Below are 25802 nucleotides of genomic sequence, written 5' to 3' on the forward strand. Positions count from 1 at the left end.
AAGTTGTATTTATATTCTTTAAAATAAATACATACAAAAAAAAATCTTTGTACATGTAATTAACTAAATAGTTTTAAAGCTGTTCAGTGTGTTTCAACATGCTACAAGGTAAAATATTTATCAGAGTTCTACAGTTCAAATCCCATCTGGACCTGCATCCTGTGTTAATCCCCCAATAATCAATCAAACAAGCAAGTACAACCCTTCCATTATATACATGATGAATTGAATCTTTGGATCAATGGGGTTTACGAATTCATTGGCATATTGTATTTTCTTCTAATTTTAACAATGAACATTTAATACCTTTAAGTTTTCAATTTTATTGAGATAAAAAAGTGCATTCCCCGATTGAATCGACAAATGTTTCCAGCACATCTAATGTACCCTTCATCTTTGTTCTTATCTAGCCACTTTGTGTGATACATGTACACGAGCAGCCAAATGTATGACAAGCTAACAGCATAGCAGCAGCTTTAAAGGTTCAAGTGAGTCCAATCACCTTCCCTCTAAAAACTTAAGGCATGTAGCAATTAAACGGCATTGACCTTAACCTTTAGTAACACTCCAATCAGAAAACAGGCAGAAAACACTCCAATCACTGTGAGAATTGTCACAGTTGTGATGAAAATTAAACCACAAAGGTACATATAAATAAAATCAAGATACCTTCACTTAAAAAATTGGATAAATAAACTGACAGCTAAATACTTTTAAATACTAGCTTTTAAACAAAACCTTGTTAGATAAACAAAGCAAAGAAAATGTTTTACATTACATAAATATCTAATGAGCTAATTAAATCTAATTCTTGGACATGTTCACAATTGCAACCTGCTCAGGTGGTCTTTGCATAATTCACAGACATTATTAACCAAATATTTTAAGTGGGACCTTAATGTCATTCCAACTGGTTCATAGGTTTATATTCCTAATAACACACCATGACCTCACCGGAGACCTTTTATAATAGAGATAAAGACAAATCTAATGCAGTGTCTGCCAGTAAATGACATTAAGAGTGCACATGTGTCTTGACAAGTGTAGAAGATCTTTCCCCTTATCTCCAGATTTCCTTTCCACCAACTAGTCCTTTTGGGTTTGTGGGTCAGAAGAGTGCAAGTGTTTTGATGAATGTTTTATTCACTTGTGTCCATCTCAGTGAGCACACAAAAACAGGAGAACTGGGTAAAACGAGTGATGGCACCTGTGTGAACAAGCACATTTTGCTTGTGATGATTTGGTTTCTGAACAGTCTAATAAAATGAAAGTATCCGTTATAAAGACTCTGGCACTTACGTAGTAGTTTATTGATGATGGGTGGGCGCTTGGATTCTGGAAGATAGATTCCCAAGAAGTAAACGGGCACCCCAGAGAGGGCAATTGCAATTCCAATGAGTGAGTTGAGTGTGTCAGAATAAAGTGGCACAGCCACCAGGAACACAACACACATGCAGAAAATGATGGGATAAACCAGACTCAACTGCTCACACACAAATGGAGAAGAGAAAGAAAAATCATTATTCTAAATACACATTTAAGATTGCACCTGGTTTTAAGATGAATACGCTTTTTGGAGAGGGACTGACAAAATAGAGCTAATCATTAAATTTAGTTTTTATCCACCCATCTTGAAAGATTGTTACTCCATTTCTGAAACAGTCTAAACTGATCTGTTATTTCTAGCACAATAATATAATTGTTTTTATGTGCCTTATGACACATAGATCATACACTTTTGGACTCTATTCTTAAAAGTTATGCATAAACCCTAACTTTTTAATATGGTGGAGTAAATATATAATCTGTACTGCCTGGCTCACCTTAAGTGGTCGTGGTCTGTCTGGCTCCTTCCAGCGAAGGTAGATCTGGCCGGCAATGGACAGGCCAACAAAAAACCAGTAACTGAAGCTGTAATAGTTAATCAGCTGGAAAACATCCTCCACAGCAAGGTAGATCAGAGCCATAGCACACTGCAGGCAGAAACTACAACTTGAGTTTACTTTGTCCACTAGATGGAGACAAAAACCCCCAAATATCCCAGACTGTGAGCCTCCTCCTTTGCATTACAATACTGCGATCTTAAAGCTGAAGCGTGTATTTAATTTTTTTATTATGTTAAAATACTTTATTCTTAACCCAGCTTAATATGCTTAGACAAATATTAGCCATTTGTAGGTTTATTTCCCAATAAGTGTAAAAAAATTTTAACAACATCTGCTTGTTTGCTCATTTTGGTCTTTGCTTTGTGAAAAGCAATACCTTACTCAGCGAAACTCCCCAGTTGGCCTTCTTCGGCCCAAGGGTAATCGACGGGCCAAATGCGCTTTGTCGCTGGCAAAGGAGGAGGCACGATGAAGCAGGGCAATTTCTAGGCCAGCTTGGAAAGCGACAATAACAATTTTGAGAAAATTAAAAATGTATCCAAATGACGCGCGACATTCTGGAGCAACTACTAATGAGAGTGAAGACAGTGGAGCTCTCGTCATTTGTCCCAGTAAGAGTGGGATGGCACTTCCACAGGAGCACTGAAGGGAGGGGTGTGTTTGTTTTGGCAACTGAGTTCGAATATCAACAGTGTTTCTCAGGAATCGCTGAGTGCACCTTTAAGGCTGAGTAGCCAGCCAGGAACGTCAGGCAATTTATGATTCATTAGGGGAGTTCAATTATGATTAACTGTAAGGAAATTAAAAGGAATTACATTAAATAGCAGAGCAGGAACTGGCGTGAATCTCTCCATGTGAATCATGGATAAAGCATCTGGGAGTTGACCTTCCCGAGCTCCTACAAAGAACAACCTGCAGCATCGAGAGATTGTCAGTTTAGCCAAATGTATCTCAGTCCTGGATCTACCATAAGCACTGACAAATGAGCTTTATACTCATATGCACATAGCTGACATAAATACATATCAATTGTTTTTTAATGTTTTATGAATATACTAATAGATCATAAGATACATACAATTCTGAATATAATAAACAAGAGACATTAACATAAATAGGAATTAAACACTCAAAGCAGCTGAATTCACATTTGCATTGCATTATTTCCCCCCCAAAATCCTCAACATTCCTCAGTTCCCATTATGCTACACATGGAATAGTTACGGGCACCCCCCACAGGGTCATTACTAGAAAGCAGCTTCAGATGGTGAGCAATTGAGCAGCTCCCTATAAAAACCACAGGAGCTGAACTAAGCTTTGTTCCTTCTTTAGGAGGTTAACACCAGTCGTAAGAATAAACTTGAGGAGCAGTAGAATAATAAAACATAAAGCCAATGGAATTGTACAGGGCCATTTTCAACATGGGTCCAAATTGGTCTCTTTGGACAGGAAAATTATAGAAAAGCCTTAAGTTTAGTACATTTATATGTTTCAAAATAATATGCAGAAATGTCAAGCATCAGACTGACCTGGACGCAGCGATGATGGAAGAGTTCAGACCTCCATAACATGACAAAGCAACCGCAATGGGGATGGTCCAGCTCATCACTCCCAGGGTGTGGTCTGCAAAGGTCTGTTGAAAGATTTGGAAACATTAGCTGTTAGTGCACAATACAAACTGCATAAACATTTCAGGAGGTATGACAACAGAGGTCTATGAACTCACCACAGCAACAGCATCGCTGGCTAGGATGACACTCATGTCAAGCACAGCGTAGTAGGCCACATTTGTGAGAATATAGATGATCGTAACAATCGGCATGGAGATTGCAATGGATAGAGGAAGGTTCCTGGTGAATGCATGAAAGGATTTCGTATTTCTTTAAGAGTTATTTAAATGGGAAAAAAAGTGTCCACCTTTAAATACAAGTGTAAATATTACCTAATTCTGCCAATTAAAAGAAAATAACCATCCAATTGTAATTTTTTTTTTAAACTGCCATACATAAACATGCACAAGACTTTACGGACCTTCTTTTGTATGCTTAATATACAAGTTTGCACATCTGAAGTTTAGTAAAAATAAGTGCTCGACTAAATTAATGATCAGCATTAAAATCATTCAAATGTAAGTATTTTGTGGCAGCAACACTGTGCCAACTTTTTCTGCTTTATCAACATGCAGTTACACTCCTGACATATTAAGTGATGTACTGTCTGTGGCCATGAAATCATAGATCCTCCTATCAACAAAATCTGATCACATGTGGTCACAGAAGACACATTTGAGATGAAAATTAACATCAGGTGTAAACAAATATCTGTCCAAGCAGACAGATTGGATCACCCAAGAAAGTTAATATCAGGAGTAAACTGTGCCATAGCAGCTGAAAAGTACCTTTCAGGGTTCTTAATCTCTTCTGTGACAAAGTTAAGAGTGTCCCAGCCAGAGTACGAGAAAAGAGCAGAGTACAACGCCAAAGCGATATCTCCTGGGTCACGAGATGAGCCTTGGAAAGAATTCTCAAAGTTCATTGTGGAACCTGAGTGAGAAATATTGCAAAAATGACTGAAATGTTCAGCAGCTCTTTAACACCAAATATAGTTTTGAGTTGTCAACAAGAGCAATCAAAATTAATGTTAGCCTTAGCCAATAATTCCAATAAATGCCCTTCTAGTGTGCATTTCTAAATACATTAGCAACATTTGGCAAGTTTGAAAAATATATGGCATTGTTGACAGTGTAATGTCATATTCGTGACTCTTACCTTGGCACAGTTTGACAGTCCCAGTGATTATAATGACGATTAGGGCCAGCACTTTAGCGTATGTGAACACATCCTGCACTCTGGTACCCCACTTAACATAAGCGGCATTAATAAAGGTCAGAAGGCCTGAAATATCATGAGTAGTAATATGTCAACATAAGAATAAATAAAATATGACATAATCACTTGAACAATCAGCAAGTAAATTGAATCCACAATGAATCACAACACAAAGGTCACTGTGATTTTGTTTTTAGACAAAATCACATCGGTTATACCCCAAAGATATTTGATTGAACAGTAATTAAAGAGCTATTAGTAAAAGGGATAAGTGGGGAATTAGTGAAACTATGATGGTAGTCATGGCAACAGTAATGTTTGTGAGTGGCATGTCTAATAGAGCAGAGAATGAGGTTGCTAATGGTATCCAAGTGAAAGAGGTACAAGAGGAAATGCCCCATAGACCAAGAAGAACTGGTTCCCTGAACACAAAAACAAGTTATTCACTAACTTCCCCATGACATTTTAAAACCTGAATGCATTTCAGCAGCTGATCAGATCTCAGGGTGAGAAAGTAGAGAGAGATAGAGAGAGGCGTGAAGATGATGATAATTTTCTTGATAGGCAATTTTGGCCATTATCAGGAAACCTATCAAGAAAATGTCCTGGTCATATTTAACTGCAAATCAATACAAAAGGTGGTAGGGGTGGTAGTCAGCGTCAATACTTGCTGAGCTACAAGGCCCCCAAAAACTGCATTTGTTGAAACCAAGCTGCCAAAACAACTCATTCTCTACTTCTTCCACATTGTGATGTCACACTGTGGTAGACAATTGCATCCGACTGCCTTCACAACAACACATCAACGCCTACTTTAACTTATCACTTCGGTAGCCTGCCCAGCAGCAATGAGAAGTGATATAGCAAGGTGAGAGTTGGTCAGTCAAGAACAGAGAGCCAATCATAACATTGGGCGTTTACTGTCAAGTCTTAAAGGACAAGCAGCACCAAAACCGAGTGTTTCTGGCAGAGGGTCAGAATGAGGGTGGGAAATTATCATATAATTGTGCAAAAAACTTTACTAATATTATAAGTGAACTTCAAGGAACATATTAAAATAAAAATGAATGCATGTCATGACCCCTTTAAATAAAATTATAATATTTTTTAAATTATATTTTGCTCAGTTGTCATAGAAATTATGTCACAAATTATAACACAATACAAAAAATAATCTTAATGGTTAAAAAAAGGCTTCTTTAAGCAAAATCGAACTTCCTTTTTTACCCATATTTTGCACAACAGAATTAACCTAACATTCCACTTTTAACAGAAGGACTCACAGATACAGGCTGCAGCAATGAGGCGAGAAGCAGAATAGGGGGGCTCGCAGGTGGGGAAGAGCGGCTGAACCAAGTAGTTGGCAAAAGTGATGGCAATAACAGCCTGACTCGTAGGTTCAATGATGAGCAGCGACGTCCACAGTCGTATAAATGCTATGAAGCCTCCGAACGACTCCAGGATGTAAGCATAGCTGGCACCAGATTTAGTGATTGTTGTGCCGAGCTCAGCATAGCAGAGAGCTCCTACCACTGAAAAGATGCCACCAATTGCCCAGATGACTAAAGACAGTCCGTAGGAGGCACTGTAGATGAGAACACCCTTGGGTGACACAAAGATGCCCGAACCAATCATGTTACCCACGATGAGGCTGACGCCGTTCAGTAGCGAGATTTCTTTTTTGAGCTGCATGGTCTCTTTGGGTGAGGGGGCTGCAGAACCCTCCAGTTTGCCATTCGGTTTAGTGGATCCTGTGTGGTTTTCCATCCTACCTGTCGGTGACCAGAACATTTTATGTTATTCAAGGAACAATTTTATCTTTGGTTTAAAAAAAGAGCAGTTTACACAAATAGGAAAATTCAGACACCATCCAAATCCGTAAGACTTTCTTCTGCAGAACACAAAAGGAGGAATTTTAAATATCTAATTTGTTGATTTCACTACAATGGCAATAGATAGTGACACACTTTAAAGCTTAAAAAAAAAAGGTCCCAAAGGACTTTTGGTGAGAAACAACACAAATGTGCCTGATTTTATGACACTTTTGGGTCCTTTTTTAAGCTTTAAAAATTGCCTCACTTTCAACTGCCACTGTATTGAAATCTGGAAACGGGACATATAATTCCTCCTTTTGTGTACCACAGAAGAAAGTAAGTTATACAGGCTTGGAACAACCTGTGGGTGATAACCAATTTGATAACCAAATTTTTTTGGGGGGTGAACTATTAATTTAAACTAGAAGAACACAAAGATGTTAAAAAGTGTTGCATTTAGAATAGGTATATGCGCATTACTGCACAATAAGACACCCGACATTTAAAGTCACAACAGCCCTCCAATGTCTCATGATGCTGTGAAGTCAGTACATGCCAGCGTCATAAGAGTATTACATACGTGTAAAATGTGCTCTAATTGATGAAACGCTTGTGTGAGGATTGCCTCACTGAGATAATGTCAATAAAGTATATCTTGGGTCAAAGATTTCATAACCCTTTGTTGTTAACAAAATCCAATCAGAACCTGAAAATGATACATATATACACACCTTAATGTAAAAGTTGAATTACAAGTTTATCAGGGACAATTTGGGTTTCTAAATTAGGGAAATCACAGGTTTTGCCCTGGGATTTGCTGTTTGTTAACCCTCTATGAATGATTAAGCACAATGTGTCCTACTTTAACTGTCTCTATCTGTGGAGAGCTGATACCACATTCCTCAGATTGTTTGACTTGCACCACTCATTTAAACACTGATCTTTGTAAAATGGCCATTACACTAAGTGCAAACCTCTTTGATCCTGTCTTTCTGAAGCCAGACAGTTCCAAATAATACATATTATATGCAACAGTTAGTTCCAGTCCTCAAATCTGTTTGAACGAGATGCATTCCAATTATGCTGATAGCTCAGCACTGGGAGGCTTTAATGTTTGTGTAACTCCGTTTGTATTCCACAACGTGTAAGAGTAGTGCAGATGTGTAAGAGCAGCTAGATGTGTGATTTTTATTCATCCCTGTGACATTAAAAATTTGAGCCAGCAGGTGGCAACAAAATACCGTCTTATGAATGTTATGAGGGAGACAAATTGTGTTGATAAACTGTGTTATCAGTCATTGCGCAAGTTTCTTTGAAGTTATCCAGAATTGTTTCTCACTCCATGATCGCTAGAATTACTACTACACTACAGCTGAGAAATAGAGTTAAACTAACAGCTTCAGCATTACTGTCAGTTACACAGTTATGAGTCATGACAAATGGAATAATCAAACATGCTCAGGGCACCTACATGATAGCCAAGATCAAGTAGGATTTGCTACAGCCTGGAAATCTCCAAAGTGGACCTACTCCAAAAGTGTGTGCCACTTCCACTTATGGTAAGGGTTAGGGTAATAGGCTCTGTATTGGTGTGTCTCAATCAGCTCTATATCGTCAAGCTGTTGAACGTGAACAAATTCGGCACTGTTACAGTACTGTGCCTGGTTGCATAAAACACCTTATGTTTTTTCCTTAAGGATAACACTTAAAGCGAGATTTCCCCTTACCTGAGGGAATGACATGTGGGTGTTGCATATAATCCCTTATACAATTCTCTCAGGTAAGTGAAACCTTTAAGGGATTTACAACAGTGAGCGAGGTTTTACCGTAATAAAACTCTACTGTTACCATGGAAACGGCATGTCTCTGCGAACTTTCAAAAAGATCGGAAATGTCCGATCAACACTTGGGAAATTTTACCACATAGAAAATACTTCAACTTTACACTATGATTTTATTTTAATATTAATGACTAATAAAGTTTCACATTATCATTATTCATGTGTAAATTAATGTCCGACCTCTTCTGAAGCAGAGGTACAATCCTTGAATTAAATCAATTTAACCACTTTTTTGTGTACACATATTCCAGTGTAAATGTCCTGAGTTTCGCATGCAGACCATTTATTGGAGGATTCTACTTTTACAGCCTTTTGAGAAAGACAACTTTGAAAGACTGCCCGGTAAGAGTTGGATTAGAGGAGCAAGATGTTAAGATGCTTGTAGAACTCTGCAGAGAACTGATTGCCATCCCAAATTAAGAATATTAGTGGTGGTCCAGGGGTGTAGGATATATATAAATAAATAAGCGATATATCACAAATGAACTTGTGGTATGATTTTAAATCATTTATTTGTACAGTTTATAAAGATACAGAGAGCAGATAATACTGGCTACACTTCTGGTTTGTGTGTTCCTGTTAGATCGCCTCCAGCTTGTTAGCGATATATCATTTTGCAAGACCGTCAAATCTGAACTCCTGCAACAATGGCAACAGTTTTTCCTCACTTAAATGGTCTAAACTGGGTTCTCCCTAACATGAAAATTCACCTTGGCACACTATACTCTTCAGTTGGTTGTATAAACTATTTATTCACTTTTATAAACCTTGAAACTCTTAACCTATAAGAGGTGACGTTTTCCTAAATGGCAGTTAAGGGGCTTTATGCAACACAAATCCTTAAGGGAAATCATAAGGGATTGTGATATATTAACCATAAAAACTCTTAAGTAACACTTAAGAGTTATTTCCTGAAACACCTTTAAGTTAAAGGGAAACATTACGTTGATCTTACATTTAAGGTGCTTTATGCAACCGGGCACTGATACACTGAGCATTGGGACACTAATGACTCAATTACCTTCGACTCATGGTGCAACACTTGCATTTGTCCTCTAACGACTTGAGAGACTTCAGAAGACATGCCCACATTTCTGGTAAGGGAACATAGTGAGCAACGATGCTCCTTGATTTTTACAATGCATTCTGGGAATTTTTAGGGAACGAACATTTCAGTTTCACTAGAACTATTTTCTGATTGGTACAACCCTAGAAATTGCTGACTTCCTGACCAGTGCCCTGACTACTAAACTAGGGAGTTGATAGAGATGCAAACTATGTATTTGCTGGTGGTTTGGAGCTGGCCTTAAGTTATATTCTTCTCTATATGGCTGCATCACTCCATGATTGAATCAGATTTCTACCAAACTATAGCTGATGAACAGAATTAAACTTAAAGTTGCAGCATTAATTTGCATCACTGCAACAGACGCAGGTAATCACATTCTCTCTCTCTCTCTCTCTCTCTCTCTCTCACACACACACACACACACACACACACATGTCCTTGTTTCTCCAATAACTTGTTAGAAACAGCCCAAGATGTTGTAACTAGTTCTAAAGTGTGGTTTTCGAATTAGTAATGAAGGCTATGGCACACCTTTTGAACTAGCAACAGCAGATCTGTTGCGTACAAATTTTCACACCAAAGAGTGTATTTTGGGAACATTCCTTAGTTTTTCCCTAGTTATTTATTGAACAGCAATATTGCAATCGTGCTGTATTGTCCATCTATCAGCATGGCTGTGATTACTTGCGACATGAGGCTGATGGACACATAGCATTCTTGCTTGTGTGATATTGCTTTAATATAGTCTGCAATTGTTAAACAAGCAGAGATGCCTTTTTTTCCCAAATTCTCCCTAGGGAGTTTTCCTTCCCTGAGGCTTGTTTCCCATCCTAGATTATGTTTCCCAGAACAGAACACAGAAAAACATCTGCACTCACGACACATCTGTTTACAGTGGTAGGGAAACCCACTGACATAATTGTAATGAATTTTTTAACTTTAGATGAGCTGTTACCTCCCCTGTTGTGAGAACCTCTCTGGCTGTTGAGAAATGGTGTATTTGTTAATGGGGACAATTTTTGGAGGTCATAAAGGCAGAAATATGAATATAAATACAAAATTTATAAAAACACAAACATCTTTTGTTAAAACTCATTTTTGATCTGTAAAGTGGTTTAAATAAATTGGTATTTTTAAGTAGTTTTAGGGTTTATTGGCGTCGTCATGGCAACAAAGTTGTCAAATTAGACATACCATTACATAGAAAAGTTTAGTAATTGATTTTATCACACTAAAATCATGCTAACACTCATATCCTTTATGTATTGTGCCTTTACTTTTGAAACAGTATTATAATGTTTAAATTGGCCCCCATTCGCTTTCATTTTAAGTGTTTCACTGTAATCCAGCTTTTTACTCTTTTTTTTTTTTTTTAAGAAGCCAAAATTATTTTTTGTGGAAATCAATATTATGCCACAAATGCTGTCGACTGAGCTTAACATGTATTGAACCTGGAATATTCATTTACAGATAGATAAGTGTACAATAATCAAGGGAGGACTTGTTTCACTCACAAACTTTTAGGGTTGTTTGTTGATTTAATTTTTTCTTGTTAAGCGTTTTTCCATAGCGAAAATATTAATGACACATATCCATGGCTGTGTCTCGTTTGGAAGGCTGCGTCCTCCAGAGGTCGCATTTGTGAGCCGCATACGTCATCGAGGCTGTCTCGTTTCAGAAAAAGCGAGTAGGACACTTCGAATGCGACCTTCTTCTTCGGAGGATGCATCGTGGCACTCACAACCCACAATTCTTTGCTTCAACGGAAAAAAATACGCCAATTTGCCCGTAAATATGATGTTCAAACGCAAGTACCTCAGTAGATGGGTGCAGAGTATATAATATGTATAATTATATTAATATATAATTAAGATAATATTAGACTAAAAACACTCCAGTAAAATCTATTTTCTTTTAATTTTACATCATTATAACTCTCCTAAAATGTACCTTATACATTCCCTTCCAAAGAGCTGTTGTTCCCTTCTCACTCAAAGCGCTGGCGCTTGTTAAAGAGTGGCGTGCTGTCATAGCAACCATGTTACGTCCCGTTTCCGTTTGTACTACGAAGACCGTCTTGTTTAAATAGTAGCTATACTGCAGCCTTCAAAGGACGCGTTCTACCTAGCACTCAGTCTTCCAAACGAGACACAGCCCATACTTTCAGCATCGGACAGTGGGCTGTTCTCAAGTATTCATCTGAATTTGACAGCATAAGTTGCTACAAATAGCCTAGATAACCCTCCTTTCTTTATTTCGTTTCATTGTAAGCTATTCTTAAAAAATAAACGGCTCAATTAGAGACGTAAAAGTGTCAGTTTATCCAAATACCAAGCAAAAATCAGGTAGAAAATGCTAACTTTTACAACCGCGTCAAAACAATTTGATATTTGGCCACCCTTTTATTGTAACCGAGAAAATAGCGCGTCAAACACGAAAGGTTTGTCTCATAAATATAAAACTTTGTATGACATGGCCTTGGCTAATACAAAATTTAAATAAAACACAAATGTCTGAATCTAAATTACGATGTATTAAAATACTCGTGGTTAATATATATCAGCTGTTCACCAAAGCAACCCAATCGACTTGTTTTTATTTTTAAACGCGTTTCACTGCACTCTGTACTGGTGGTTAGATTTGGGAGTTATGCTGTAGTTAGTTCTTATGAATTGTTGTATTATTCAGACAGTTAGTATGGCAAATAACTGGAATAAATAAAAGACATCGAAGGCATTTTCTTTTCTAATCAATGGGATAAGGTGCGACATCCTGTTTTTCTACTAAGAGAGCAGCAGAATATCCGAGACTCTGCGTCCATTTAACGCACTCCCTATTCAGCCTGGCATTGAATATAGGCCTACTTTTAATAAATTATATGCATTTATGAGAAATAACCAAGTTACTGGAATTAAAACAGCACAGTGTCTTATTCTCGCGGATCTAAGATAACCCCGGCCAGTATTTATTCTTCTTTAAGCGTAAAAGAATGATATCCTTACCTTGTTGTTTCAAATGCTTATCGTCTTTGTCCAAGTGATAACATGAGCAGACAGGACAGCATCTTTAACTACGGCAGGGACCCTGAAACATGGAGGGCAAGCTGCCAAGAGGGTCACGTGATACCGGTAAACATTGTTATCACGTGGGTGTCTTTTGCAAATCAAACAGACCAACTGAATACGTTCGCCTGCAAAACCCATCAGGTATACCTGCTACCCTAAAGGCAAGAAATCGACCCATTTAATAGATTGCTTTTGTGTGTACTATGCGTTTAATTTGTTTACACTTTATTTAGAATATTTTAGTCATTCAGCTTTAGATTGAAGAATAAGGTCTGCTGAGTCAAAATTATGATGCGTGTTTGTTTCATAGTAAAAGATAAAGCTTAATGAATATCATGTTGATCTATTTTAGAAAAGTTCATTTTAAGATTTCTATTATTATTAAAGCAATTATATTGTTAGTAATGTTTTATTCTAAACTGGTCTTTATCTCTAAATCATCATTTTATTCTTGGCCACTCATTGTCCATGATTCTCTATCACAGTTTGCAAGGACATTTTCACTTCCCACATTAAACTGTTGTAAAGGCCCGAATAGCAAGGGGCTTCCATTGCTCTTTAAATGTAACCACTGTAAAGACCACCCATGCATTTATACAGGGACTGTGAGATGGTATGTAGTGTGGTATTGACCTCACCTAAGTAATAACCATTTTTTACAAAGTGGATCTTACACAGAGCTTAAGTCAAATATTGAAGGGGCACATTCTGTAAAACTCTGCTAAGTCTTTAAAAGAGCTTAACATTTAAAAGATGCTGTTTCTTGATGTTAAGACACAATATTTGTTTCAACATAAATATTTTATTCAATTCTTGTTTTATACATGTGTGCTATTTACATAGGATATACATTATTCCATTAAATGCAATTTTAAAAAAATTCTTGTTGCAAGATACACTATGATCAGAAACTACTAACTACTGAACCTGTTGTGCAACATGCACAATTTTAAAGTCTACCATACTACATTCAACGTTGTATCATAATACATTGTACACAAAGAAATACATTCACACTTAATGAATGTGGTGAAGTAAGAATAAATGTAATATCTGAATGAAGAAGAGTAGGTTAGAAAAGAGAAATGCGTAAACTCTTTATAATCTGTTCTCAGCATCTCAAACAACTGCTTCAAGATTAATGGCAACTGAGAGTAAATGATGACAATGAACACTCCATGTGAGAAATAGTGTATGGATGATTAAGGGAAATAGTCTTACATTTCCTCCTAAAATGATTTGTTTTTTGTTATATTCTTCCTCTCCACATTTAAACACAAAAAGAATGCAATCAAAATAGTAATTGCCTCTCTAACAGAACATTGTCATGTTCAAAGGCACTGGAATAATCCCTTCAGTCTGTGAATTGGGAAACAATGAAATCTGCAACACCCTGCATAATGGGTGTTAATTTGATGAGATCTTTTTAGAAACTGCATGGCAGCATACCATTCCAGAGAGTCTGACCTCTCTTAATTTCAGCTTCAAAGCACCTCAAACACGAATACAATGAGAACTGCAACATGTAAAAAAAGTAAAGACATGTTATAGTGCAGGCCTATTTGGCACAAGTTAACCAGCCTGCCACTTTTGCGCTCTCTGAGTATTTTTTGTGGATACTAGACCCAAAGTTGTGGCCACCAAGATGGCAACATTCTCACCGAGGCACGCACAAATATCAAGTAAACAGCGAGTGCGTGCGGTCAAGGTCAGGGCTGCAGTGATAATCTCATATGTCTCGCGCGTCACAGCCCGCCGAGCCCGCAACCTGTCTAGTAGGTTGTTGAGTTGTCCTTCGGTCATGCAGCGCACAATGGTCTCGCGTCTCTCCTGCAAGAGTCGACAACAGCTCATTCCTGCAGACATTTGACATGGTACTGGAGAAAGAGGAAGAATTAGAGTATGTGTTATAATAATATAATAAGTTATCTTTTCATCTTTACAGTGTAATTGTAGAGTAAGCAGCTAACATAAAGATACTTTTTTAGCTCATATCAAGAGAATCTGATCAATTGAGCCTCATACTGTTTTTAGGTACTTAAAGGAATAGGTTACCTAGTAATGGAAATAGATTGTGATTCAGTTTAAAAAATGACATAGATTTTGGGTCGCTTCTAACTAATATCTATCATGTGCCTTCATATTACTTGGAATATGACACAGGAGTCACGTGGGCTACTTTTATGACCCTTTTGGGTTCATTTTTGTGTCCATTATCAACTGCCATTGAACAAAAAATTTAGACTGGGACTGTGATTTGGACATGGCGTTTTTTTTTACTTACAATCGTGTGTGTCAGCGAAAAGTATATAGCTGTAGGTAGCTCTCCAAAAAGGAGTGGGAGCTCCAAAGTGCCAGCAAAGATATAGGGAGCCCCTAACCCTAACTGTGTGTGAAAGTGACACCCCCTTTTGGAGTAGCCCCAGTTTTTTGTATGATTTACAACCAAACTCCACAAAGACAGCATGGCCATGACAAATGCGTGGAGACAGATCAGAGAAGTCAGATCAGATAACTTGTCGCCAAAAGTGGAAGGGGCTCCGTGACAAGGCAAAGAAGAGATGCAGCACTAAAAGCTGTGATCCAAAAAAGACCACCATTATTGGCATAACACTGTGACGTAACCCTTCTATCCTATCTTAATATGAAGAGACAATTATAAGTAAGCCAATCAGAGGTTTTTTTCAAGGTAATTTTCTTGAAAACTGTAAACATTGTGTCTCTGTGGTACTATAAAAAATTCCTGTGTTTGTTTTGAGCTACCCGCTTAGACTATATCTTTGTTTGATAAAGAGCTGGTGGGGGCCGTATTCAGAAAGCTGTTTTAAAACAATGCTTATTTTTGCAATTCCATTCGGTGGCACTAGTGTCGCAGAAATTAGATACTTCAGCTTTAAATTTGCCATTGCAGTTTAAAGTAATTAAGCATATGTTGGCAAGAATGCAAATAGCTGAGTTTTAAAATTGTGCCTTAACTATTTACCATTTTTTTCACTGGTATAAAACCTTGTATACTACAAAAGATTTCCCAACAACAACTAGTGATTCTGAACCCCAGAACACCGTATTTAAATGAACAAAACACGACTAATTCTGAGAAAAACAAAACTCTCTCGGGAGGAAACACACTGGATACAGATAAGGCATTAGTAGGACAATCATTCAGGAAATGAGTGAGCACAGTCCCACAGAACTGCTTACTGTGCAAATGTGTAGGCACAACACAAACAAGAACTATTATATTTACTGTGTACAGTTAGTTTACAGTATGTCAGAATATGTACACAAACTCCACCAGATTTATTTATCTAAAATACAGGCAATCAAAATAAAATAATGTAACAGAGAGCAGAGATTTTACTTTCTAGATAAATTAAAATAAGCAATAATGGCATGTTTATGCTTTTGGTCCAAACTCATAAGTTGAAAGTGTGCAGGAATTAAAGGGATTCAAAAAACTCACTATACTGTTAGGATATTCTGGAGAAAGAACACATTTCTCACCCTGGTTGCCAGCACTGTACTGCAGGGTACTCTGAAATAGTGTTGTAAAAGAAACACACGGGGGCCTTAAAGACGTAGGACTCTGTATCTGGGGCACTCCACAACATGCAGCATTCTGAGTGAAACCATGATCACTGCCAGTGCTACCGGATTGGACTGAATCTTTTGGACCTGTATCTATGTAAATACAAAGTAATTATAAGACATTTCGTACTAGCAAAGTGAGAAATGATTCCAAAATATTATAAAATGAGAGATGACTGACCCCTAAAGCATGCAACCTGATAACAGCCCCTTGTTGCTTTTAGAAGAGAGACTTTTCCTTTTGCATGCATTTTGGGAATCTCTGACGGAGACATGATCTGATTTTCACCCTTTGGAATCACCTTGGAGGTCCAATTTTTGGGACCATTCAATCCACTTTTGAGCTGGTCATAAAAGAAAGTCAAGGTTCAGCATTTACAAAATGTAAGTGTCATATTCATGCACAAATCATAATAGAGCACAATATAGTATTCCTATGGGGACCTGCTCAACAACTCCAACATATGGGAGAACATCAATAAATCAAGTAAAACCTGCTCAAATAGATTACATCAGTTGTCTTACTTCTAGCTCAATAGGCAACTTATAGCTCAGTAGCTTCCTCTCCTGGTGACAAAGACAAAAACACAGACACACAACCAAATAAACATTCCCACCCAAAAACACAGTCAGGCAATTGTCAAATACTTTATAACTGTATTAAATGTAATTTGTATTCAGAATAACATATGAATATGGAATAATCAACCAATCAATCTGTAATTTCATCTACTTTTCCATTCATCAATCAAGTACCTTGCATGCTTTTACATGAAGAACAGCCTCACTGAAAGTCTGTGGATCAAATGCTGCCAATGCCATTCTTAGAACAACAGCACACTCTGTATGAGCAGAAAAGAGGTTGTGATGAGCAGATCTTATTAGATAACATTAATTTAATTTATGTTAGAATAAAAAATTCCATTACTAACCCTCAGCTGATGGGCGTTTATTAGGTTCACAGTTCAAGCATGTAATCATGAGCTGGGTAAGGGCATGGTTTTGAGGGGTCATTGGTGGCAGTAAGTCAACCGCCACACCATGCTCCAACTTATCCTGAGTAAAGAGTATCTGGGTCTGAAGTTGATCAATACCTGTATATAAACAATTGTAGGGTAGATGCATAGGCTTAGGCCAATCGATTACTGAGCATTTCATACTCATAATAGGACAGCGTGAATACTAACACATTTAAGAGACATCAACATACCTTCGCATGGACGCTTTCTGTTCAACACTTCCCATAGCAGAACCCCAAAACTAGGAAAGCACGGCAAAACCAAAATGAGTGCACATGAGCAGTGTATAATGAATTGTTCTCTATTTTATTTTTTTTATATATTATGTAACAAAACAATCTCTACTAAAGCAATATCACATGAGCAAGAGTACTGTTGCACTGAATAAGGCGCAACAGTCTAGTCCCATATGTAAAAATTATTTTCCATTGGCGAGTTGTTTAATAACAATAACTTAATAAACCTTTAAAGACCTACCAGGAGAACTAAGGTTGTTAATCGATATATATATATATGGAGTGGTGGTGGCGTAGTGGACTAAAGCACATAACTGTTAATCAGAAGGTTGCTGGTTCGATCCCCACAGCCACCACCATTGTGTCCTTGAGCAAGGCACTTAACTCCAGGTTGCTCCGGGGGGGATTGTCCTTGTAATAAGTGCACTGTAAGTCGCTTTGGATAAAAGCATCTGCCGAATGCATAAATGTAAATGTAAAAAAATATATATATTTATATATTCAGTATCTCACATAAGTGAGTATACCCCTCACATTTTTGTAAATATTTGATGATTATTTTTTCATGCGACAACACTGAAGAAATGACACTTTGCTGCAATGTAAAGTAGTGAGTGTACAGATTGTATAACAGTGTAAATTTGCTGTCCCCTCAAAATAACTCAACACACAGCCATTAATTTCTAAACCGCTGGCAACAAAAGTGAGTACATGTGAAAATGTCCAAATTGTGCCCAAAGTGTCAAATTTTGTGTGGCCACCATTATTTTCCAGCACTGCTTTAACCCTCTTGGGCATCACCTGTATATGTCAGCCTAAGGAAAGGACAGACAATTTGGCATCTTACTCTCTTTTGACTGCTGTAATATAATGCGCTCTTTTTTTTTTTTTTTTTTTTTTGGAAAGCTTCACAGTGTAATAGTGTTTTATTTTTTTTTGTTGGAGCAAACGGCGAAGCAAAAATTATATTTGCTGTATTCTCATATTCACCTCTATACAAGTTTATCCTGCAATCGTTTACTTTCACATTCCAAACCCGGACATGTGAAAGGGTCCATTGCGGCGAAAGAGCCCAGCATGGATCACCCACTTCCATGACACACTGCAAATGTCTCCCTAAACTAGGTATATCAGGATTATACAATTCACTATTAAACTTGATAAAAATTTTTACAATTAATTTAACTGTAAGAATTTAGAATCTACAGTTTAAAACTGTGAAATCTTTTTTTAAACCAGGCATTCTATACTTCTCCAGAAATCTGTGATATCTGCAGAATTGGGACATCTGTCATTCATAAACGTTATACGCATTCCCCATCCTGTGCATGTTTGTTTATGAAATATTTTAGCTAATTTCATGATGCTTTTGTCTACCAATAAGAGTGTAGAACTTTCAGGTCCATTGAATACATTTTGCGGTTTAAATCCCTTCTGCAGAATTCTGTACATTTTCCCTAAAAATCAGCACAGAAAATTTGAAAAAAGTCCACAAATTCCATCTGGGCCTGCTTATAACCAATAACTTTAAATCAATAGTTTAACATTTTCCATTGTTTTTCATTAGAATACATTGTTCGCAATGATTCATGAGATTGTAGTTCATTTGCTCATGAAGACATTAAGCATTCAGTCTTTTACCTTTGTGTTTTTCTCAGATTTTCAAATAATGTTTTGCTTCAAACCAAACTTTGTAAAAATCTGAAATGTTGTGATTTATCTCTGAGCTTGTTGGTTTGGTTCATGGCTTAGAAATGCCAATTGAAGAAATACTTCTGGAACCAAAACCGCAAAAGAAATTAATAAATGTGAGTGGACACTGTTGCAATCTATATTAGCATGGCTGTGATTGGGTCATAGGCACAAGGCTGCAGACATAACCCCTAAAACTCCTTTAGCTATTGAAAATTCACCTGTATATGTCGGCCTCCACAGAAGGAATGGCACCTAGTATGACCTCAGGTGACATATATGCCAAGTCTCTGTAACATGGCCCATTGCCATTCAAGGTGGTCATCGTCAAATGTTGGCCCCAGTCACACAACTGCAATGACAAATACATTCACACTGTAAAGCAAGAAATATGGCAACTGCAGCAAACAAAATAAAATAAATAAATGTTCCTATTTTTATGGTATTTTTGAGCAATTACAGGCAGTACCTTGGCACGGTAATGTTGGTCGAGGAGAACATTGGTGGCTTTCAGGGCTCCATGAAGCAATGGAATAGCATGGAGATGAGCTAAACCTTCAGCAACATCCAACAGGATTTGAAGACAAAGAGCCATTGAAAGCTCTGGGAACAGGTCTGTCTAAAAAAGGAAATATATAAATTATACTGTAATGCAACCTTGTTCTTCAACAAACAACAAACTTATATATTTTAGATTCCTATTAAAAAGACTGCTAGAATACACAGAGAGAATTTTAACTTATTCTGAGTATTTATATTTATATGAATTTATGAATTTATAGCGGAGACCAGGCTCACTTTTACTCCGGTGAATATTTCTCAGGGTAGGTTTATTTTTTAAAGTCAATTTCTGTATTTCTCCATTTCCCCAGGACAAAAGATAGTTCATTGAACACACAACGACCTTGTCTGGTCACTATCACAACAAAATGGAAAAACTGAGATTCGTCCTACGCCACCCAGGTTGAGGCGATACACTACGCCACCATGAGGACTTAGAGCACATTGGAAATTGGGTATTCCAAATTGGGGAGAAAAAAAATAAGTACAATTTTAACTAGAGAAATTTTCATTGTTGATATCAACAATTCATATCCTGTGAATAATTAAAAGTCAATTTGGCTTGCCATAGTAACTGAAATATAGCCCTTGTGTAACCTCCCATGTGTGACAATTAGCACTGGTTTCCCTATTACAAGCAATTGGTACTAAAAAGCTGATTTATTCAAATAGAATGCTATTGTGCTCTACGAAAATGCTGTTTTTTTTTTTTCTATTTTAATACTGTTATTACTAGATACTTCTTTGCCCTGGGGATTTCCACTGACAGTTAAAACACCTCTACTGTACAAAAAACGTCAACCAATCACATTCCCTTCTTAAGATAAGAGACTCATTAGGCACATTAACACCTGTCTGTGAGTCATTAACGTGTCTTTTTAAAAAAAAATAAAGTATGTCCAAAACAAACTAAACTATTATTGTGTAACCCAGTTTATGCTCACCTCATGCAGTGCTGAATCTAGAGATCCCTCAGTCATCCAGTCCCACACTAGCCCAACTAAAGAATGAGTCTTGTACACACCTAATGGGACTAGTACTTGCTCAGAACAGACCTGTTCCAATATCAGTACTTTTCTTAATCTATCAATCCATTTACTGATACCATGAATAGTCAAACAGAGAGAGAGAGAGAGAGAGAGAGAGAGAGAGAGAGAGAGAGAGAGAGACAAACACAAAAACAAGGGCTTTAGTTTTTCTTGTAAATACCCTGTAATAGTTTTTATGAGTTCAGTTTAAATCACTGTATCAAGTTATTTAGCTGTACATCTATATGATTATGGGGAGGTTCACACCGAACACGTTTTTGTGTACGTCCTTGCTGTTTTTAAATGGCGTTTCTATGTAAACATGCGCAAAGAGACGTGTTTGACCGTTGCGCCGGTTCGCGCGCTTTGTTTCATCGTCTCGTATTTTTAGATCACGCATTTGGTGTGAACGTCCCCTAATGCATTCGCAAAACGTTTTTGCGCAGGTTTAACTTCAAACAAGCCATTGCGATATTTGATTGTTTAAATGTCTTTTATGCAAAATCGCAACCAAGAATGTACAATATCATCACAATATCGGCACAGGTTTGATAAGTTCAAATATGCGTTACTTTACCTATCCGTGAGTAACTTGACAGCCACTTTGCGTCCAGTTCTTTTGAAATTTCCCCGCATACAAGCACCAACACTCGTATTGACCCAAACTACATCTTGCAAGTCTTTTTCATCAATCTCCTGCAGATGGCTGGGATGAGCCATCCCTCTGAACCCCGTCAATTTCGGAACCATGCTGGGATGTTAAGAGTCTGCACGACTAGATTCATTGGTTGTCGCGAATATAAAATGAAAGGAGTTAAGATCAGTGCTGATGATGGCACGCAGCGTGTTTATGTCGAGTCCTATTGGCTGTTGTGTTGAGTTCGCAGAAATCCCCGTGACTATTATTAACAAAGTCATGCAATCCTTGCAAAACTATTTCCATCAACCATTCCATCATCAACACGATTGATCCTCATGTGCATGCTAGAGCAACGCAGCAAGAAGCTGAGCACAAGACTAAAATTCCGATGTACGCGAAAACTAACCAAAAGTACAGTGATGTGTTAATGGTTTTGAGTTTAGTGTGATTTTATCGCTTTGCAATATGACTTGACAGCATATCATTGTATACAATTTTGCCTTGCTTCTCCTGAGATTGTTAAAGGGAAAGTCCATCCAATAATATTAATTATCTCATTATTTACTCACCCTCATGCCATCCCTGATGTGTATGACTCTTTCTTCGGCTGTACACAAAGATTTTTTTAGAAAAATATTTATACTCTGTGGTCCATACAATGCAAGTGAATGGTGACCAGAACTTCGAAGGTCCAAAAGCAAATAAAGACAGCATAAAAGTATTTCATAAGACTCCAGTGTTTAAATCCATATCTTCAGAAGTGATATGATAGGTGTGGGTAAGATACAAATAAATATTAAAGTCATTTCTTTTTTTACTATAAATTCTCCTCCCTCCCCAGAAGGGGGCAATATGCATGAAGAATGTGAATCGCCAAAAACAAAAAAGAAGAATGTGAAAGTAAAAGTGGAGATTGATAGTAAAAAAAGGACTTGACTATTCATCTGTTTCTCACCCACAACTATCATATCGCTTCTGAAGACATGGATTAAACCACTGGAGTCTTATGAAATACTTTTATGCTGCCTTAATGTGCTTTTGAACCTTCAAAAGGTCTGGTCACCATTTACTTGCATTGTCAGGACCAACCGAGCTGAAATATTTTCAAAAAATATTCATTTGTGTTAAACAGAAGAAAGAAAGTCATACATATGGCATTAGGGTGAGTAAATGATGAGAAAATTGACATTTTTGGGTGAACTATCCATTTAACTTGCTTTATTTTGCCTACTTTATTCAAACCTTTTAAAACCAAGATCCCTCAAATGATCCCCTTCCAAGGGAACTATTTCCTAAAATATTAACGCTTTATACAGTATTTTTATGTTTAAAGTCCCATATAGACCTATCTTGAAAGAATGTAGCCTATTTGTAATTCCGTGACACTATTTAAGTGACCAAAGGATAGTAGCTAATCCTAAAGAAAAAATTTGTGCTTTAATTCTGGGATTTTCAAACCTTTTGATGCCAGGTCAACCAAATGAAGGGCCCCTTCCAAAGAAACCACTTCCTAAAAAATAAAGGCAGCTGTGTAGGCCTAGTGTAGACCTAAAACTAAGGCTGTTAATAGAATTAAATAAATCATGATTAATCTAATGGTTTCCAACCAGTCTTTAGAAAGAAAAATGAAATAGTAACAATGCCAAAAATTTCAGTAAAAAAGTCTGTAAAATTATCCAATGGCCCCTAGCATCCCCTTCATCTAAAGGGCACACAAACAAGTGGCTACCTGCAATTGTTACCTCAATTAACTTGTTTTACTTGATCTAACCAATAGAAATTACTTTCACTGATGTAACCTAATTTGTTTGGCTGATTTAGTATAACTATATATTTAAAATTTTTATAAAACCAGTTAATTTCACTATTACCACATGAAGCACATTTTTAGGTTACATGACAATGGAGACATTGGTCTGCTTTTACAAAGTCATCTTCATAATATCACCTTCTCTGGTGACTTTTATTTCTTACTGAATAAAACATATAATGACAATGCATTACATCACGTTTCCCTCGTGACATTAACGTCCAGTTAAAACACCATAGTTTACACAATGTTGGTGGAAATGGAAAAAAATAATGCAAGGAGTGAAAATGCAGGCAGCTGTTAATTATCTTCTCAGCACTTATTTTTTATTATTTATTGTTAATTTCTGAATTGTCTGCTAGCATGGCTAACATGATGGGTATGAGTACTGAGGGGTATTTTGCAGAACAAACTCACTGAGCTCATCTTACTCAGTAAAAGCAACTTCCCCTTTATCGCAGCTGTCTGCCAATATTGCAAAAAGATGTGACCTACACGCATTTTGGGGGTTTCTTTTTCTTCTTATCCCTGTCCAGTGTGACTAGTGAATGAGAAGTGATATTTCCATATTTCAGAAAAGGGGATGCCCAAAGAGACTGAACTTACAGTACAATAGAAGCTGGAATAAAAAGTCAGCAATTTCACACTCATCTTTATTATCCATTTACTACATTACTGTATTCAGAATTATTTTATTGAAATGTTATTATTACCTATATGTTCCTATAAATATTTATTTTTTAAAAGAGGTATTTTGAATTTTAAACAATGATAAATTATTATGAATCGTTTTAGATAACATTAATTGGTAACAAGGTAATTGGTTGGCACTGATTAATTGACATTTCTGAATCAATATAGTACAATTGTACATGCAAACACAATTAAATGATCTGAAACAGAACTTTTTTGTCTTGTGTCATCTTGGATGAAAATAATTAATGTTAAAACTAGAATCCAGGATCTTTTTAACCCCCCACCCAGACTACTGACAAATTTAGGGCACTGACATTATATATCCGAAATATTATAATTTGTCTGCGGCATCCTATATTTAAAACAATTCAGAATCGTCCAGTTTTAGGATTACAATTCTTGAGAGTAAGCAAGTGTGTGTCAATAATGGGTGTAAAGTGGTTACTCCACTCTATACACTCAAGCCATTTAGAGTCAGTAAATACCCTTCTATGTAACTTTCCATGTGAGCTGCAACTCAAAGAATAAGTGAGTTTATTTTCAGATGATGAAATTCAACTTGAAAAGGGGAACTTTACCAAGTTTTTACAAAGAATCGGAATACAGAACTTTGTCCTACAATCCCTCACAGAGATTAGCTTCAAAGTCTTTTTTGAGGTGTATCATTTGAGACTTTTTAGGCATTTAAGCCACTCAGGTTGTGGACATCCCTCTTTGTATTAATAAAGCCAATTCATCTGTAACAACCCAATAGGGAGAAGTCAATTTGAAATGCTGTCACTCTAAAGAATGTTCATGATATTTAGCCATTTCAATTCCAATTTCTATGTAAGCTGTACATAATACTGTTGATTTCATGAATTCATAAGTGAATTTCAAAATAAACACTACAAGAAGACAATTGAACATTCCAAGCAGGCGGTCAAACATGATGGAAAAGCTCTGTAATCTGTATCAAGACACACTGAAGATTAAAGAAAAAGAGGAACAACTGTCAATCTGCCCTGACTGTCCTCAAGTGCACTCCAAGCAAGAAGAGTCGTAGCTGAGCCTGTAGCCCTAGGGAGGCTTACAGCAAATCTAAACAAGTTAACAGTCTTCTGTAGCAGTGATTAGAACAACTGTGAATAAAACAACAAAAGCACTCACATGTCCTAAATTGGGTTTATTTGACTGTAGCTTACAGTTTTTTACGATTGCTATGACAGATTTTTCAATACTTTTAACAATTTTCCAAAACTCTTAACACAGTTAGCACTACATCCGTCTGTGTAAGCTATACTATTAACACATTTTTTTTGTTGCTTTAACACAAAATGCATACAATTAACACAAATTTAAAATGCTTGAACTTCGTTTACACACAAGCTCAAACAAGACCAAAACAATGGATTTTTACTGCCAAATTTACCAATGCTTTAACACTGTATGTCAGAACAGATAACACCATGTTCTAAACCTAACCATACAGGCTAAAGTCAAGGTAAACAGATGTTTATATTGTGAATTGAAACACAAATATATCCCCTGTATTTTATTCTATTGTTACTGAGAAACAGCTGATTGAATTATGCAAATATATAAATCACAGCTGATTCCCATCTAGGAAACACACTCCGGTGTTGAGGTTCTTTCAATCGCATGAGCATATGGTATAACATAAAAGAGGACCTTTTGGGCTGATCTTTTGTGGAAAGGGAACAATATAGCAACAAAAGAAAGAAAGAAAATTATCTGCACTAGGTAGAGGAAGACGTATACCAGGACAAGGGAGAGGAGTGGGACAAGGGCAAGGGCAAGGGAGAGGAGTGGGGCAAGGGCAAGGAGTTAGAATGCATGGTGGCATGGTGGCACTCAAAGAAGGGCAACTAATGAAATACAGTAAGAGCTACTATAATAAACCATGTCATAAACCATTTACATTTATGCTTTTATCCAAAGCGACTTACAGTGCAATTATTACAGGGACAATCCCCCCCAGAACAACCTGGAGTTAAGGTGCCTTGCTCAAGGACACAATGGTGGTGGC

The 25802-nt window shown here is 37.0% G+C and overlaps 2 protein-coding genes across 2 annotated transcripts; both read right to left on the reverse strand.

Annotated features, from left to right (window-relative positions):
• Positions 1 to 182: 182 nt before the first annotated feature.
• Positions 183 to 12525, reverse strand: slc7a6 (solute carrier family 7 member 6). The gene is made up of 10 exons (XM_052145670.1): positions 12441 to 12525; positions 5998 to 6486; positions 4655 to 4780; positions 4285 to 4429; positions 3613 to 3736; positions 3416 to 3519; positions 2702 to 2798; positions 1824 to 1973; positions 1300 to 1483; positions 183 to 1207 (listed from the first exon to the last, which is right to left on the reverse strand). The coding sequence occupies exons 2-10, from the start codon at positions 6479 to 6481 to the stop codon at positions 1140 to 1142; spliced, it is 1482 nt and encodes a 493-aa protein (XP_052001630.1). The 5' UTR covers positions 6482 to 6486; positions 12441 to 12525; the 3' UTR covers positions 183 to 1139.
• A 940-nt stretch (positions 12526 to 13465) lies between these two features.
• Positions 13466 to 21432, reverse strand: si:dkey-181f22.4 (receptor-interacting serine/threonine-protein kinase 2). Its single transcript, XM_052145619.1, has 11 exons — positions 21205 to 21432; positions 20544 to 20697; positions 19508 to 19657; positions 19260 to 19390; positions 17302 to 17351; positions 17024 to 17185; positions 16848 to 16933; positions 16617 to 16658; positions 16273 to 16435; positions 16008 to 16184; positions 13466 to 14380 (listed from the first exon to the last, which is right to left on the reverse strand). Exons 1-11 carry the CDS (start codon positions 21375 to 21377, stop codon positions 14076 to 14078), a joined length of 1593 nt encoding a protein of 530 aa, XP_052001579.1. The 5' UTR covers positions 21378 to 21432; the 3' UTR covers positions 13466 to 14075.
• Between the last annotated feature and the right edge of the window lie 4370 nt (positions 21433 to 25802).

This window comes from Xyrauchen texanus, chromosome 2, assembly GCF_025860055.1.
Source record: "Xyrauchen texanus isolate HMW12.3.18 chromosome 2, RBS_HiC_50CHRs, whole genome shotgun sequence".
Lineage (NCBI taxonomy): Eukaryota > Metazoa > Chordata > Actinopteri > Cypriniformes > Catostomidae > Xyrauchen > Xyrauchen texanus.

Bases quoted from the DNA above. Each gene is read 5' to 3' on its own strand.
- si:dkey-181f22.4 (XM_052145619.1), bottom strand. From the start codon at position 21,377: ATGGTTCCGAAATTGACGGGGTTCAGAGGGATGGCTCATCCCAGCCAT. The intron at 16,934-17,023 runs GTTAGTAATGGA...CTGCTCATACAG, and splicing joins TAAACGCCCATCAGCTGAGG to AGTGTGCTGTTGTTCTAAGA. The intron at 14,381-16,007 runs GTGAGAAATGTG...CTCTTTCTCCAG, and splicing joins GTACAGTGCTGGCAACCAGG to TACCATGTCAAATGTCTGCA.
- slc7a6 (XM_052145670.1), bottom strand. From the start codon at position 6,481: ATGGAAAACCACACAGGATCCACTAAACCGAATGGCAAACTGGAGGGT. The intron at 4,781-5,997 runs GTGAGTCCTTCT...ATGATATTTCAG, and splicing joins CATTGCTGCAGCCTGTATCT to GCCTTCTGACCTTTATTAAT. The intron at 1,484-1,823 runs GTGAGCCAGGCA...GTGTGTGAGCAG, and splicing joins ACAGACCACGACCACTTAAG to TTGAGTCTGGTTTATCCCAT.